General features: G+C 56.2%; 1 protein-coding gene across 2 annotated transcripts in view; it reads left to right on the top strand.

Annotated features, from left to right (window-relative positions):
• RET (ret proto-oncogene) overlaps window positions 1–16,869 on the top strand; it is a 54,792-nt gene that overhangs the window by 19,848 nt on the left and 18,075 nt on the right. For both annotated transcript variants that reach the window (XM_045878376.3, XM_064594976.1), the window contains 9 exons: window positions 4,201–4,467; window positions 6,193–6,480; window positions 8,705–8,949; window positions 10,134–10,329; window positions 11,749–11,948; window positions 14,036–14,294; window positions 15,040–15,165; window positions 15,692–15,802; window positions 16,338–16,460. In XM_045878376.3, coding sequence (XP_045734332.1) covers window positions 4,201–4,467; window positions 6,193–6,480; window positions 8,705–8,949; window positions 10,134–10,329; window positions 11,749–11,948; window positions 14,036–14,294; window positions 15,040–15,165; window positions 15,692–15,802; window positions 16,338–16,460 — 1,815 coding nt within the window. The remainder of the gene's footprint in view (window positions 1–4,200; window positions 4,468–6,192; window positions 6,481–8,704; window positions 8,950–10,133; window positions 10,330–11,748; window positions 11,949–14,035; window positions 14,295–15,039; window positions 15,166–15,691; window positions 15,803–16,337; window positions 16,461–16,869) is intronic.

Raw genomic sequence — 16,869 nt, 5'->3', positions numbered from 1 at the left:
GTAAGCTCTGTTGACATGCAGCAACCCCTTGCTGGGCCTCTGGGGGCAAGAAGGCAGACGTTACCTCTCCGTGGAGGGGTCAAACACACCAAGGAAAGCTGGTGGCCTGGTGACATGGGCTCTGGAAGACACGGGCTGCTCTGGTCTGTGCCCAGTCTGGTGGATCCAGCAGCGTTCCCTGCAGCTCCAGGAGTTGAGGCCCAATGGCAGCCTCTCAGATCATGAGTGATTGGCACGTGCCCTTCTGCCAGGGTGCTGAGGAGGTTGGCAGCACTCGTCTTGGCTGAGTCCCCTCCTTAGCCGGTGTTGGTGTCACAAGCCCAGGCTGCCCCTGGCCACCACCCTGTGAGGCCCCTGGATGTTAGTCTCTCCTCCTTTTTGTGCCCGGAAATGCCAAGCTGCCCAGAGAGATGGTGAGTCTTCAGGACTGCCTTCCCCCTCGAGCCGGTATTCTTGACTTGCAGGGAGCCTCGGTCACTGCTCAGGGCTTTGTGGGGGAACAAAGCGTGTCCCAGCAGGCAGGGCTACCTCAGTGGGGGCCCAGGCCTGGTCAGCTGGGGATCAAGAGCATGGCAGCTGTAGGGGCACCGGGAGGTGAGTGGGCTGGTGAAGGATGTGCCGCTCTGGAACCCTGCTTTACAAATTCCCGTTCTCTTGCTGTCTGTGTGTGCGCCCTTGAGCAAACAAATGACTTTCTTTCCGCCTCAGTGTCTGTGTTTGCAGAGCAGCGGTCCTGACGGTGCCGCTGCTGGGGCTGTGGAGAGGATGAAAGGTCAGTGTGTATGCGTGGGGGATTGGCCTTGTGCTGTGCTGACTCCCAGAGCCACGCAGCCAGGCTGTGCCCACCCCACACTCCACCTTTGAGAGGCGGCAGCCCTGCAGGGGGCCAGCCCCTTCCAAAAGTTGTGCAGTCGGGACAGGGTCCGGCGGGGGTGGAAAGAGTCATGAATCATTCTTCCTGTCCATGGGGCAGCAAGCACTGCCTTCCCTGGCAGCCCCCCACTCAGTCCCTCCCCTAGAGCTCTTGCTGGATGCTCTGCCTTGTGGAGAACTTCGGGGAATGTTGGAGGACGAGGAGGCTGGGCCGCTGCTCGTGATTCAGGCCCTTGGTGGAGCCACAGTGCTGGGCCTGGCTTTCATCCCCCTTCTGAGCCTGCCGTCTAGGACGTGGCCGTGCTGAGATGCTGCCATGGTGGGTTGGGAGCCCCTATAATATCCGATTTCTGTGGGGGAGACTGGATGGGCCAGCCGAGGAGAGCAAGCCAGGAGTTACCCTGCCGGGCAGCACCGAGCAGGCTCTGGCATGCTCCTGGTGGGGGGTGGCTGCCAAGCCCCATCTGGGACTCCCCTACCACTGTCCCCTCCGTGTGGGTGTCTCCTCACCCACAGGGAGCATTCCTCTCTTTGTCTGAGTCATGACTTGATGAGTTGGTAGGGTCCTCTTTGGGGCTCCACACTGGGGAGTGTGGGTGCCTCTCCTGGGACGTGCAAGCCTCTGGAATGCATCCCAGGTGTGCAGGGGCCCTCAGAGGACCTGTTAGCCATGGCCCATCACTCAGCCCTGTGCTGGTGCATCAGCAGCCCTTCAACAGGGGCAGCAAGAGGCTGTGGCCCTGTGGGGCCTGTGGGGCCAACACAGCCCTCTGAGCTGCACTCCTGTCCCTCGTAGCATCAGCTGCTAAATCCCAAGGAGGTCAGCCCTGAATGCATCTGAGAACCTGTGTCCTCCTGGGCCAGGGGGGAGGGTGTGGGAAGAGAAGGGTGGCATTCAGGCAGCTCCTGCCCGTGTCTGCCGGTGAGACCCCAGGGTGGGGGAGGCATGGTCTCGGCACTCCCACCCGAGTTCCCCAGTGTGACTTCATGGCGTTCCATTACCTGCCTCCCCCTTGAATGGCGGCCAGTGTGACACTTTGGAGTGGATCCTTCCCCCAGTAAACTTCAGCTCAGAGCACAAGGTAGGCTCCTTGGAGGTCCTGGCTTGCCCCTCCCTGAACTGCACCCACAGGGACTGAGTAATTCTAGGTCCCACTCCAGGGACACCTGTCCTCGGGAGGAGATTTCCAGAGGTCCAAAAGGCCACATTCTAAGTGTTGTCATTCCTCCACCCACACCCCCGCTTCCCTCCATCTCTGTGTTGAGTGCGGGGTGTGCAGGGTCAGGCCTTTGGCTCTGACCAGAGCATCTCTCTCTCTTCTCTCTCTCTCACCCTCCCTTCCTTCTCTCCCTCTCCCTCCCTTTCCGGAGCCCTTGCTCCTTCCCAGCCCAGGCCTGTCTGGCAGGGAGCAGACTGGGCCAAGGGCATGCTTCCCCCCCAAGGTGGCACTCGTAGTCTGGCTGCCTTTTGAAGTCATCCTGGAGAACATTCCACGGTGCAGGCAGCCTTCCTGTTTGCTTACCGTTTTATCGCTTCGGGATCTAAAAAGGTCTTCCCTGTGGTCTCCACCTGACTCCAGTTGGCACTTGATTGTTTCCCATACCCAAACGTGTCCTTGAGGACCCAGGCGGTGCCAGGGGTATCATACCTCTGCTGGTGCAGTCTGACCTGACTGCTTACCCCGACAGCTATGAAAAGAGTAGGGTCTAGGTGGAAAGAAGCTGACTGAAAAGAGAAATTGGCTTCATGTGAGCGAATACATGAGTTCTAATGTTTGTGTTGTATGTTGGGTACTTTCTGTGCATTATAGAGTGTTGACAGGGTTTTAGTGGTTTTTCAAGCATCGTTCGCCTATTTATCCAGCTTCTTGAAAATTCTTACTATTTTTTAAAACCTTTTATTATGAAAAATGTTGAACTTACACAAAATCAGCAGAGTAGTGGGCTTACCCAGTGAGGCCATGGTCCATATCCTCTTCCTTGTGGCAATCAGAGCTCTATCCACAGTCCCTTGGTGATCCTTCCACGTTGCCGTGTGTATCAATTGTTCATCCCTTTTTATTGCGGCATAAAATTGCGTGGTGTGAAAACCACCCTTTGCTTATCCACTCACCCGTTGAAGGGCATCTGGGCTGTTTCCAGTTCTTGGCTATGTGAATAACCCTGCCATTTGTGAATAAGTCATTTGATGGACATATGTGTTCCTCTCCTGGATAAATTCAGTAGGATTTCAGGGTCAAATGGTAGGAGTATGTTTAACTTTAAAGATTTGTTTCTCTTGGGGCACCTGGGTGGCTCAGTTGGTTAAGCGGCTGCCTTCGGCTCAGGTCATGATCCTAGGTTCCTGGGATCGAGCCCCACGTTGGGCTCCCTGCACAGCAGGAAGCCTGCTGCTCCCTCTCCCACTCCCCCTGCTTGTGTTGCCTCTCTCTCTGTCTCTTTCTCTGTCAAAAAATAAATTAAAAATCTGCAAAATAAATAAATAAAGATTTGTTTCTCTTATAAAGCGCCCTGGTTCAGGGGCGCCTGGGTAGCCCAGTTGGTTAAGCATCCAACTTTTGGTTTTGGCTCAGGTCATGATCTCGTGGGTCATGAGATCAAGCCCAGGTACAGGCTCCTCGTTCAGCAGGGAATCTGCTTGAAGATTCTCTCCCTCTGCCCCTCCCCCAACACGCACACACTCGTGATCTCTCACACACTCTCTCTCAAATAAGTAAATCTTGTGAATAAAGCAGTAAAGTGCCCTCCTTCATTTTTGGTGACTCTTGCCTGCCCTGCTTGTCTGGCATCACTGTGTACACTTGAAAACTCTGAATCCAGGTGATTTTCTGAGAAACCTGAGTGAACTCCCAGCTCTGTGTGGTTCACATGCTTATCAAACTTGGGTAATTGAGAACAATTTTGCAGGTGTTTTGTACTGCCTCCTCCTCTCTTTTCTTTTTCTGTTTTAAGGCAGTCCATCTGCAGCTTGTTTTTAGATACGCAGATAGGTGTGTGTTGTATCTTTTTAGGTCTACAAGTGAGAAAGTCCTACTCAGATCAGAATTTTATTATTTCTTTATTTCTGTATAAAAGTCTTTAATCCTGTAAATTATGGAGGGTGAGATTTCTTTCTTATAATTTCAGAACAAGAAAATTGCATACAATTTTGCTTATAAACTATTACTTATGCTAGATTGGAATTTTAAGTTAGTAAATTTTGGGGTCCACAAAGAAGCTTTTATTAAAGTGTGAAATAAAGCTGCTGGAGAGTGCTGATCTACCTGGGAGGCCTGCTTGGGACATCGTCATTCCTCCCGCGCTCACACATTTCCCTGCTTTCTGCAGCTCCGCTAGGACTCTACTTCTCTAGGGATGCTTACTGGGAGAAACTGTATGTGGACCAGCCAGCTGGCATGCCCCTGCTCTATGTCCATGCCCTGCGGGACGTCCCCGAGGAGGTGCCCAGCTTCCGCCTGGGTCAGCATCTCTACGGCATCGCCTACCGTGCGAGGCTGCATGAGAACGACTGGATCCGCATCGAGGAGGACACAGGCCTTCTCTACCTTAACCGGAGCCTAGATCGCAGCGCCTGGGAGAAGCTCAGCATCCAAAGTAAGGGAGCCACCTAACCCCACCCTGACTTCCCCTCCCACAGCCCACATCACACCCACCGTGAGGCTCAAGAGGGTGGTTCCTGGACCATCCCTGCTGTGTAAGAGTGAAGGGTGAGGTGAGGCTGGCCTGCCTCTCTGTCCAGCCTGGCCAGGACACCAGGATGAGTTTGGGGGCCGCTGATGACCCTTGGCCTTCTGAGTCTGTTAGGATTTTGGAGAACCCTTGGAAAGAATCGGGTGCTCTTTCCATGCTGGACTTAGATGGCTTTTCCATTTGGGTATATAGGATTTGGGGTTACAAGAGAGGGGTTAAGAGGGCCTGGAAAAATTGGAAAATTTTGATTTAACAAATGACCTGGAACTTTCTAGAGAAGTAGCAGTTCCACGGAAAGCTTGTCTTCCCATCAGCAGCAAGCTGCCCTCGGTACCCAGTGGGGACTCAGGCCTGGTGCCGGGGAGGAAAGTGGCGTGGAAGGAAGACCTGGCCAGCCTCCTCAGAGCAGGAGTCAGAGCAGAGAGAAGGCCACATGTGACCCTGATACTGGGGAGTGGAGCAGCTTTCTGCCTTGTGGCACAAAATGGTGATCGCACACCCAATAGCTCCCCACCTCCAAGCATCTCCTCCGAAGACATGGCCTCACTGCACCCTCACACCAGCCCTGAGCTCCCTCCAGAGACCTGTGGCATGCCTGCGAATGCAGAGTGGGCCGCACTGCCCAGCAGGGGCAGAATGACTGCGCCCCTGTCTGCCAAGGAAAGCCAAGGTCACATGAGAGAGCCCACCACCGGGGCACCCCCAGTTCTGGAGGTGGCATCTGAGATGGGTCTTGGTTCTGCCTGTACTTGGTTGCTGCCGCCTCCATCCCAAGCCCCTTTGGGGAACTTAAACTAGGTTTCCAGGGGTAGAGGCTAGAGTGGAATTTGCCGAGGGTCCACATTTCCTAGGAGGCCTGTTCTGTTCATGATTGCACCTGTTAAGTCCAGTCAGGAGAGAAACCACATGGTAACTGGAACAGGGCAGGTTCGTCTAGAAAATGCTTAACTACAACCGGGGATTGAAGCACCAAAGGACAGGCTAGGAAGAAGCAAAGAGAACTCTGATGAATACGGGAAGAGCAAATGTGGGAGAGCAACCACTATAGGGCTGAGAGAGATCCAGACCTTGTTGGAGAAAGCCTCCATGATGGAGTTTGCTGGAAATTCCCCCTCCAGGTGCTGGGGAAGTCTGTCCATGGGTGTCTCTGCAGAGGCGTTCCAGGAGGACAGTCCCTCGGGAGGGTGAAGAGCCCCCACAAGCAGCCAGCCTGGGGAAGTGCTCTACCTGCTGTTAGACCTGGGACTCAGGGTGCCCCTCTGAGGGGGCAATGATGTGCCAGAGGGTGGTGGGGAGAAATAGGGGGGACAATAGACCCCAGTGCTCAGCGCACCTGAGGGAGTGGTATTTGAGCCGAGACCTGAATGACGAGAGGTGGGCCTGTGAGGCACCCCCAAGCAGAGGGAGTAAAACCATGAGATCCTGAAGCAGAGACAGACCCCAGGTCTAGGGCAGTTCAGGGCAAGCGGAAGGTGGCTGGCCAGGGTCGAGAGCCCAGTGGAGCCCTGTGGACAACGGAGAGGACTGGGCTTTACACCAACCCTGGAGCTCCTGCCCCGTCCCCGTTCCGTTCCCCACCACCTGTGGGTGTGGCTGGTGCCCCACCAAGCCTGACTTCTCTCTCTGCAGATGGCGGCTTCCCTGTGCTCACCATCTACCTCCAGGTCTTCCTGTTGTCTACGTCCCTGCGTGAGGGCGAGTGCCAGTGGCCAGGCTGTGCCCGGGTGTACTTCTCCTTCATCAACACTTCCTTCCCGGCTTGTGGTTCCCTCAAACCCCGGGAGCTCTGCTTTCCCGAAACAAGCGTCTCCTTCCGCATCAGAGAGAACAGGCCTCCTGGCACCTTCCACCAATTCCGGCTGCTGCCTGTGCAGTTCCTGTGCCCCAACATCAGTGTGTCCTACAGGCTCCTAGAAGGTGAGTGCTGGCTTCGTAGGGCCCCCCTCAGCGTCTTCTCAGTGCCAGGCACAGCCCCGCCAGCCCTTGACATGAGCCATCTGGTTTACTCTTCACCACCACACCATTCGTTCATTCATTTAATATTCCAGAAGTACTTCTTGTGTGCCTGTCATGAACCAAATACTGTTCTAGGGGCTAAGGATGTGACCGTGAACTAAACAAGCCAAAATCCTGCCTGCCTGGAGCCTCCATTCCCCTGGGGTGGCCTCTGGAACATGCTATCTGGGAAGTAAAACTCCAAGGATGTGGAGTGGTGGAGACTGCAGTCTTATATCTCATGGCTAGGAAGGGGAGTGCTGGAGCAAAGGTGGGAGGGCACCAGGCAAGCTGGGCTAGCCCCTTTGAGATCGCTGCGGTGGGGCCCCGGGGTAGCTGGGGTGGGGGGACCAGAGGCCCATGAGGACAGAGAAGTTCCTGAGGGTTTCTCCTTGAGGGACTGGGGAGTCATGGAAGGCTTGTAGGGGGTGGTATTGACAAGCCCTGACTTACCTTTAAAGGATTATTCTGGTTGCTGTGCTAGGAATGATCCGGTACAGGGTGGTGTGGGGTAGAAGCAAGGATACAGGAGGCTACCTGAGAAATCCCTGAGCAGCAGGATGGAAACTGAAAGAAAGATGGAAGCCACAGGGCACTGAGGAGCAGGCGGCTTCTGGGCATGTTTTGAAGGAAGATCCAGCAGGATTTCTTGATGAGTTGGCTGTGGGTGTTGAGGGAAAGAGGGGAGCCAGCGTGGTTCTAGGACTCTGCTTGAGCAGCTGCAAGGGCAGCCAACCGAGCCACAAGATGGCCCTGGGGAGGCTGGCCAAGGGGGGACCAGGAGGTGAATCCCAGTGGAGGTGAGAGAACGCACCCGAGCAGACTGATGACAAGAGGCACCCCTGAAATATTCAAAAGCAAGGAACTGGGACACGGAAGGTAGACTGCAGTGGAACCTGGATTCACACCAGGTTTATCGCACACACATGGTAATGAGCTAAAGAAAATCTCAGTAAAGTAAGAAAAGGAGCCATCCACTCCCCCAGGATCCTTACCTTTGCCCTGCAGCAGGGATAAATGTCTTTGTGCAAGATTGTCAGCCAAATATCAGGTTTAGAAAGCTGCCCTTCCTCATGAAGATTGCGTAATTAAATTTTGTTGAGCATGTTTTTGTAACCATAAACAACAGAGAGAAACATTATATGATAAGCATTTCCCACGTGTAATGTAATACATGGCACTGACGTGAGGGACCGAGGGACGTTTGCTTTCCTGCCGGGTGGAGCTGACGTAACCTCTGTGGTTGGCTGTGGGGGTGGTCAGTGTTGACCCTCAAGCCGTCAGCATTTCTCCCTTCTCTCAGTTATTCCTGGAGGATGAATTTCAGTACAGGCTTGGATTGAAGAGTGTACTATCCCGACTGGTCCTCCCCTCACCAGGTTGTGGGAAGATACACGAGTCACTGACCATACAGCAGGGCCTGGTGAGGAGCAAGCATGTTAGCCTTCATCTAGCCCATCCTCTGGTGAGGAAACAGTGGCACAGAGAGGCGGAACAACCAATCTGGGGTCACACAGCCAGGAGGTATAAAGTGGGCATGCAAAGAAGGCAGTTGGAAATATTTGTGTGTTAACTTCAAACCGCACACTAAATGTCCACCATGTTTGTTTTCATATGGTGGAATAGTGGCTTTATTTCTCACATTCTCTAAAATGAGCACATATTATTTCCATAATTTTAAAATTGCATAACTATTTTTTTCAAGAGCCAGCCAATGCTGGGAGCTGGATCTCTGGGCCTGCAGCCTGGTTGAGCTGGTGTCCCCCACACCCCCATCCCCACCAGGGGAGGCAAGGTTGGGGACGTGATGTGAGCAGCCCTCCCTAGGTCATCAGGGTGAGGACCTGATGCAGGCCTTCTGATTCCCCGAGCTTCCCCATCAGCGCGAGTGAAACTGGCAGGCCCAAGAAAGCTCATTAGTGCACAGTCATCACTGCCAACCAGTGCTTGGAGCTCTGTGCCCCACCCCTCTCCAATCTGGAGCCGAGGAGGAGGAGCTCAGGGCAGGGCCAGCATGCACCCCAACTCTGACCCACAGAGGCCACCCTCCCCTGCAGCCTCTCCGGGCGGGCCCCTGAAAAAGGCAGCTCACCCTGCTCCCTGGCCCAGGAGTCATGTTGGGGTTCCTGGTCTGCTTGGTGTGTAGGTGAGAATCTGCCCTTCCGTTGCGCCCCGGACAGCCTGGAGGTGAGCACACGCTGGGCCCTGGACCGCGAGCTGCGGGAGAAGTATGAGCTGGTGGCCGCGTGCACGGTGCGCGTCGGCGCGCGCAAAGAGGAGGTGGTGATGGTGCCCTTCCCCGTGACCGTGTATGATGAGGACGACTCGGCGCCCACCTTCCTCGGGGGCTTCGACACCGCCAGCGCTGTGGTGGAGTTCAAGAGGAAGGAGGTGCCTATCTGCCACCGCTGTGCTTGTCTGTTGTCTGTCGTCCATCTGTTGGGTGTCTGCCACTCCGTCCACCATTTATTCTTGGTCTATTGAGCTGTCCGTCTAGCCATCCAGCCATGTGGCTGAGCATCCCTCCAGCCATTTGTCTTTCATTTGTCCACCCAGCTGTGTGTTGGGGCTTTCTGCGTGTCTCAAGGGGAGGAGAAGAGGGGAGGTCAGCCCAGCTGGCCCCCGACGAGTGTCCGGGGACCCCGGATGCCTAGCATGAGTCTGACCAGGCTGGCAAGGCCAAGGGCGCGCGTTGGAGAGGGGGAGAGGACAGCGGCCAGGAGGCATCCCCTTCCACCGCTGTCAGCCCTCACTGGAGGGTCAGAGAGACTCCTGGAGGGTAGCCCCCCAGTGCAGCAAGACCGGGAGTGGCTCGGGCTGGGATCGCCCAGCACGGCCCCGCCCACCTCGGCCCGCCCCGCTCTGGTCCGGCAGGTGGAGCGTGACTGCCACCTGCTGGGCCTTGGGCCATCCTGCAGCCCGCTGGCCAAGGGCGCAATGGGAGACGTGTGGTTGGGTCTCTGGGTAACCCAGGTGCTGGTTTGGTGGATGGGCCGGCGGGAAGAAAGTACATCTTATTGGTAAAGATCACATAAGCTTGAACGGCTGCCTTGGGGTGACAACAAGGAGTCTGGTTAGCAGCGAAAGCAAAGATGCCCTGTGACTGCTCAGAACTCTCCTCGTGATCCCCTCCAGCCTGGTATATAGAAGGTGTTTGGAGGAGAACGTTCTGGCGTACACCTGGGCGGGCTTGGATCTGGCTTTGCCATCTATCGCTATGTGACAGGGAGCTAACTCCACCCTGTGGGGCCCAGCTTGCTGTTCTCTGTGGGACCTGGTGAAGTCTGTCAGTGGAGCACCTGGGCAGCTGCTTTAATCCATTCTGACGGGAAGTCTGTAGGTACCTATCATACCTGTTGCACAGGTGAGGCGCAGTGGCCCAGGGAGGGTGACTGGGCTAGACTGGCAGGGGGCCCCATGGGAACTCTAACACAGCTCAGGCTGTCCCTAGAGCCTGCTCTGACTGCACACTCTTGGTCCACTTGTGGGGCATGTGCCCTCCGGAGGTCTCAGCCTGCAGGGTCTCTGAGGGGTCCCTCTCACCAGCTCTGACTAACACTCATTGTTTTCCACAGGGCACTGTGGTGGCCACGATACGTGTCTTCGATGCAGATGTGGTGCCAGCATCTGGGGAGCTGCTGAGGCGATACACAAGCACACTACTCCCTGGGGATGCCTGGGCCCTCCAGACTTTCCGTGTCGAGCACTCACCCAACGAGACCTTGACCCAGGCCAACGGCAGCTTTGTGCGGGCAACTGTGCATGACTACAGTAAGAGGGGCCAGGCATGGCCTGGCTGGGCCCCCTAGGGAACCGGCAGTCCACTCTTCTCTAACCACCCTACACACACACACACACACACACACACACTTGTCCTGGCCCTCCGAGCCCCAGGCCACAGATCCTTCCACTCCTCTCCGCCCTTCCTTGTCTCTACTGGGCTCACCTTGGCCACCTTGGTGGGGTTTTACAGGCTTTCTTCTCTCCCTGAACTGCCTCCTGGCAGACTTTGGTAGGGCCCTACCACACTTCCCCATGCTGACCATGCCAGGGCTCACTGCCCACTACAGGTATATACATCATTGCCTGAGGCCTTCCTCTGGCCTCTGCTTTGCAACCCCCGAGGTACCTGAGTGCCTGGGGATTATTTCTCCCTTGTCCCCACAGCTCTCTACTAACAGGGGTTAGTATACAATGGCAGCTCTGTGTGTTTGAGCCAGAGGATCCCGCAGAGATTGTCCTATCTGGCTCCTGGAATGTACTGCAGGACTAAGTTCCAGGGGCCCACTGTGCTTACCTGCAGGATGGGGCATCTTCATCAGCTGCCTTGCCCCCACCCTCCTGCCCATGTTTTCTGGGATCACCTTCCAAATACCCAACTTGCACTCGAATCCTTGATTTGGGATCTGCTTCTGAAGGATCCCAGAATCGCTGGTAGTGTTACTCCTTTCTGCCTGGACAGATCCTGTTTGTTTCTCATCCTCCCCACCCCCACTGAGCCTTTGATGGTCTCCTACCCTGTATAAGGGAAAATGTCATCCCTGCCAGGCCCACTCATTCTGTACACCATGTGTACCAAAGCCTCCTCACCCTTTTCCTTGTGTCTCTGCAAAACTAGAACCATAGCCATGGTATACAGCAGCTACGGAAGTGTGCAGGCTCCACGCACCGGGGGCCTGTGGGGTCCAGGGCTCCAGGGGAGGCTGCAGCTGTTGGGGAGAGTTCTCTGGGGGGACAGAGACCAGTATAGTCATCCCAGGGCCTCAGTGGTGATAGATCTTTATCTCATGTATGCGCACACCCCCCCACACACATGCTCCACACACACACACACACACACACTCTATATGCATACCACATACCACGCATGTATACACAACACACAGACATCCCACCACACACACACACACACACACACACACACACACCACCATACTTACAGGTGACCTCCCAGCTGAGAAGGCTTCTCTCGGCGTCCAGCTCAGCACAACGGCCAACATTTAAACAGTGGTTCCAACGTAGCCCCACCTGCCAAGTCTGTGATCCACACAGCACACATGTGAAATCTGTGTTTGCACACGTGTGTGTATGTGCCAGGTGTGTGGCTGGGAGGACCGCGTAGTGGCGTAGGACAGCAACGGTCCCAGGCCCGAAGCAACGAGGCAGTCATCACTGTGCCCCCACCCACAGGGCTGGTTCTCAACCGGAGCCTCCCCATCTCGGAGTGCCGCTCGCTGCAGCTGGCCGTGCTGGTCAATGACTCGGACTTCCAGGGCCCGGGGGAGGGCGTCCTCCGCCTCCACTTCAACGTGAGCGTGCTGCCCGTCAGCCTGCACTTACCCAGCGCCTACTCCTTCACTGTGAGCAGGCGAGCCCGCCGCTTTGCCCAGGTGAGCCCACAGCCCGATGCCTGCCTGGGAGGGGCATGGAGGGGTGGAGGACCCCCAGGGTGGGACACTCTGTTTAACAGATTGCAAGCAGGGCTGGGGGTGAGAGACAGTCCTTCTCGCCTAACCAGTACACGGAGTGGCCCAGGGAAGCCACGGGCACAGGGCCAGGGAAGCTGGGGCCATGGCGAAGTTGGCAGAGTCATGGGCAGGGTTGGTGGGCACCATAGGCCTCTTTTTTGCCCTCTCTGTTCTTGGTATCTTTAAAGCCTGTTTTGTCCTAACGTGAGAGCAATGCCAGCTGAATCTACATATGGTGACTTAGAAAGATGTTCTTGGTGGATTATTAAGTGAAAAGTGGTTTGTAAAAATACTGGCCTCACATGCCTCCTTATGTTCAAAAACAAATTTTCATTGATTGAATTTGCCAGTATGTAAATGCAGGTAGCGGTTAACAGTTGCGCCCTCTGCAGGGAAAGGTGAGGAACACTTCCTCTTTGCCTTCTACAAGTGCGTGTATTAGAGCTTATCTTGCCTTTGTCATTGAAATAACAGTTAGAAGTGGAAAAAACTTGAAGTACCCATTAAAGAAGAGGAAGGGCAGAGAGGACTGACCCCTTCTCGCGTATCAACTAGTGCTTAGCATTTTGGTACAGTTTTTTCTAGAACGGTTCTCTTAAGGACGTCTGGAATTTTACTTGCAATTGCAGCATGCATATGACTTCACATACTGCTCGTTTCTAATGGAGCAGTTTCAGATACATCCTCTTCAGAAGGTCATGCTTAGGGCCATCTCCAGTTGTCCTAGTTTCTGTGGTTGGTTCCCATGCCCCCTCTACTCCTGATAGCCACCCAGGTCCCACACACAAAGGACCCCACCCTTGGACATATCCAAGCTCCCTGATCTGCCACCCATGGCCTTTCATGGAGGCAGAGGTCCAGGATGGTGGGAGGTGACAAGGCAGAGTGCCCCGAAGGGTGTCTAAGGGGATATTGGATGAGAGCAAGCACTGCAGGAGATGTGTCACCTCTACCCCAAAACACTCAAAAGATCCCAGGGACCTGAGTCCCAATCCAGCCTCAAACTCGCTGTGATCTTTCACCCCCACTCCCCAGTGTTTATGATTGAAAATTAAGGATAGTGACCTTGGGTAATTTGGAGGACCCTATGGGAGCGTGGAAGTGAGCATGCTTTATATGGGGATGTGCTGGGACATCCGGGAGGTGCTTTGGTTGCGGTGTCAGGCCTGGGTGTGGAGGAGCCTGGCTCTGCCCTGGGCCTGAGCAAGACTGAGCAAGGACCTGCTAAGTGGCTGCAGGCAGTGCCTCACCCTGCCCCACCCCTGCCCTCTGCCCCAAAACTTGACTAGTCAGATTTTCTGGTTTTAAGCCACTGAAACTCTCATTCTAACTCATATGGCTGAGGGATAAAAAGGAGAGTTCCAGCTGCCCAGCTCTGGGCCCCAGCAGTGGCACTGCCAGCCTAGCATCCCCAGGAGAAGCATCCTCTCTTCCCCAGGGCTTCCAGCCAGAGTCCCAGGAAGGCCCCTTGGGGCTCGGGTAGGACAGGCAGCAATGCTGCATGAATCCTGTGGCCCCAGTGCAATGCTCTGACTGCCCGGGCAGGTGACCTGGGCAGGGGGTGGAGCACCCCAGCCACATGCACTGAGGATGGCAGTTGGTGGTCCCCAGAACAAAACTGGCCTGGCCAGAAGAAGCGAGGGAGGTGAGGAGGAGGGACCCAATCAGCCTTCGTACCTAAACGAGTGAGTGAGTAAAGAGCGAGCTGGGAGCACAGGCACCTCTCGAGGCAGTCACTAAACCAAACCTCAGTGCCCTGTGTTCTTTTGCCTCTGGCTCTCAGGAGCAGGGGTGGGCGGTGGTGTGACGGGCAGGACAGGGCCAGGCAGGTGGATGGGTCTGCAGGTTCCAGGGACGTGGAAGATGGGGACTTGTGGGGAGGGGGGATCTGTTATCCTTGGACTCAGTAGGGGACAGTTCCAGGACTTGGGCTGCCCAGAAGCCCCCCCAGCCACCATCACAGGCCGGTGCACCACCCGGCTGAGGCATTCCCTGTGCCCCATGCCTAGATTGGGAAAGTCTGTGTGGACAACTGCCAGGAGTTCAGCGGCATCCACGTGCAGTACAAGCTGCAGCTGTCCAGCACCAACTGCAGTGTCCTGGGGGTGGTCACCTCAGCCGAGGACACCACGGGGACCCTGTTCGTGAATGACACGGAAGCCCTGCAGCGGCTCGATTGTTCTCAACTCCAGTACACGGTGGTGGCCACCAACCGGCCAACCCGCAGGCAGACCCAGGCCCCGCTGGTCGTCACCGTGGAGGGGACGTGTGAGTGCCAGGGCCCCGTGGAGGGTCGGGACAGGCAGGGTGTGGCAGAGCCACGGGCTTCCCCCACACAGAAGGGGGCCCGGGCCTGCTCCCCTTCACCTAATGGCAGCGTCCCTGAGCCTGAGTCTCCTTCCCTATCAAATGAGAATCGCAGTGCACCCTGCGGAGCTGGCTGGGAGGGTGACAAGGAGAAAGAATAAAACAATGTAGCCCAGAGTGACCGCATAGCATACGGTCGCTACTCCCTGTCACCACTGCCGATGCATTCAGTACATGCACTTGCTTTAGAGCGGTCAGAGAAAATACAAGACCCTGGTTAAATTTAAACTTCAGGTAAGCAACAAACAATTTTTTGGTGTAAGTATGTCCCTTTGCAGAGTCTCTTGGAAGACAAACTTCCAGGTATGTCCATGCAATGTTAGGGACACAGTTACACAAAGCAAGGGCCAGTGTTTATCTGAAATACAGGTTTAACTGGGCATGTGTGTTTTGGGCTGAGTCTAGCCATTAGCCTCCTCACATCCTCCCTCCATACTTAGCCCAGCCCAGTAACTGCCCCCCCTTGCCGTGACTGTGGTGACAGCCCTCTTCCTCAGTGGCCCCCATCACTGCCCTGTGCCCTGGTGCTAAGGCAGGGCACACCTCCCCATGAGAGGAGCCTGGCCAGTGCTTCCCTCTGCCCCTGGATGCCAGCTGGACACTGGGTCCAGACCAGCCCCCATGACCAGCTTTCTGCCACCCACAGATGTGGCTGAGGAGCCAGGCTGCCCCCTGTCCTGTGCAGTCAGCAAGAGGCGGCCTGAGTGTGAGGAGTGCGGCGGCCTGGGCTCTCTGACGGGCAGGTGCGAGTGGAGACAGGGAGATGGCAAAGGTAGGCCCCACGCAGAGCCAGGGGCCTGCGACCAGGCGGTCGAGAGGGGTCATGGTGGCTGAGTGGAAACGGGGTCCATGTGGGCCCTGCCAGCCACTGTGATGGCTCTCCCCTCTCCGCATCTGTTGCCCGGAGCCTGGTCCACATTTGTAGGTCCTGATGTCGGGAGAGGGTGAGCATGGATGCAGAGTAGGCACAGCACGAGGACATTCAGGCCCCTTTGGGTTTGGGAAGATCTGGGCCAAAGTTGGGATGTGCAGGGGACAGAGAGGCTCTACCTGGGAGGTCCCAGGCCAGGGCATGTGGCCCCAGACAGTAGGGCTTGGGCGTAGTCAGCAGCCAAATCCAAGCTGTGCCCACCACCACAAAGATCCCACTCACGGATTCTCTGCTGGGGCCTCAGTTTCCTCCTTGGGAGGGGGCAGGGTTGGCCGGGGAGGCCCTGGGGTGCCGTCCTTCTGGCTCTGGCAGTCTGACCAGGGTGGGTATTCCCACGTGGTGGTGACCGGCCCACTGTGTGTTATAGGGATCACCAGGAACTTCTCCACCTGCTCCCCCAGCATCAAGACCTGCCCCGATGGCCACTGTGATGCTGTGGAGAGCAGAAATGTCAACATCTGCCCCCAGGACTGCCTCCGTAAGCAACCACTGGGCCTGCAAGTTCAAGGGCCTGGTGTGGGTAGGGGTAGCCAGAGGGAGAGGCTTGGACTCCCACCTGCACTTCAGCCAGACCAGCCTCATTCCTGAGTTTTATGTGCCGAGACTTTTTCTAACATTTCCTTTGAACAAAGGGCTCTGCCCCGTCAAAACTCTAGAGCCTGGTGCCCTGACCCACTCTCCAGTGTCTCCTTGGCCACGGTACAGCTCCCGACCCCTGATTCTCCTGGCTCCCTGCTGCCCCTTCTCTGCTCTGTGAAGTAACCATGTGTGGACCTCAGCAAGGGTCCTGGGCAGCCTGTGGGTTCCTCCTCCTACCTGCTGGGGCCAGGGAACTGGATTGGGGGCAGACTGTGCTGATTCCTACCCAGGTGACCCAGATTTCAGAGCTCACTGCCCTCTCTGGGCCTGAGCATGCCGACATCGTGTGGGGAGGGACCTCTCATGCTTCTGCCTGGGTGGTCCTGGTTTGTGTGGTCACAGCAGGAGGCTTAGTGGGCTGCATCTGTCCCCAGGGGGCGGCAGCATCATTGGTGGGCACGAGCCAGGGGACCGCTGGGGGATAAAAGCTGGCTTCGGTATCTGCAACTGTTTCCCTGAAGAGAAGAAGTGCTTCTGTGAGCCTGAAGACAGCCAGGGTGAGTGGGTGGGGGGCACTGCTGGGGTCACATGCAGGGCAGGGCTCCTCACACCTCCCTGAGCCCCAGTGAGCCAGGGAGGAAAATTGTAGGAAGGCTGGTAAAACCCAGGAGACCCTCTTCCTTCTCTCCGGGCCTCGGTTCCCCAATCTGTGCAGACAGGTCTAGGTCAGGGCCTCTGTACAGAGTGACTTCCAGCCGAAAGTTCTATGGGAAAGATTGGGCTGGAAAGTTCTTCCACCCAATAACTGAGCATCTACTCAGATGGTCCTTGGGCAGGGTCTTCTCTGGGCCCTGGCACTGCCTGGCCGGGATCCCACCCTCCCACCCAGAGCCTGCGGGTGTGCCTCGGGGCCAGCAGGTGCCGAGGGTGGCCTGGGCCTGCGCACCCGGGGAGCTTTCCTGCCTG

This window comes from Mirounga angustirostris, unplaced genomic scaffold (assembly GCF_029215605.1).
Source record: "Mirounga angustirostris isolate CCGP_5_RB_7025 unplaced genomic scaffold, mMirAng1.0.hap1 SCAF_6, whole genome shotgun sequence".
NCBI classification, from domain to species: Eukaryota; Metazoa; Chordata; class Mammalia; order Carnivora; family Phocidae; genus Mirounga; species Mirounga angustirostris.
The sequence above is the reverse complement of the archived record's forward strand: the minus strand, read 5'-3'. Positions and strand labels throughout refer to the sequence as shown.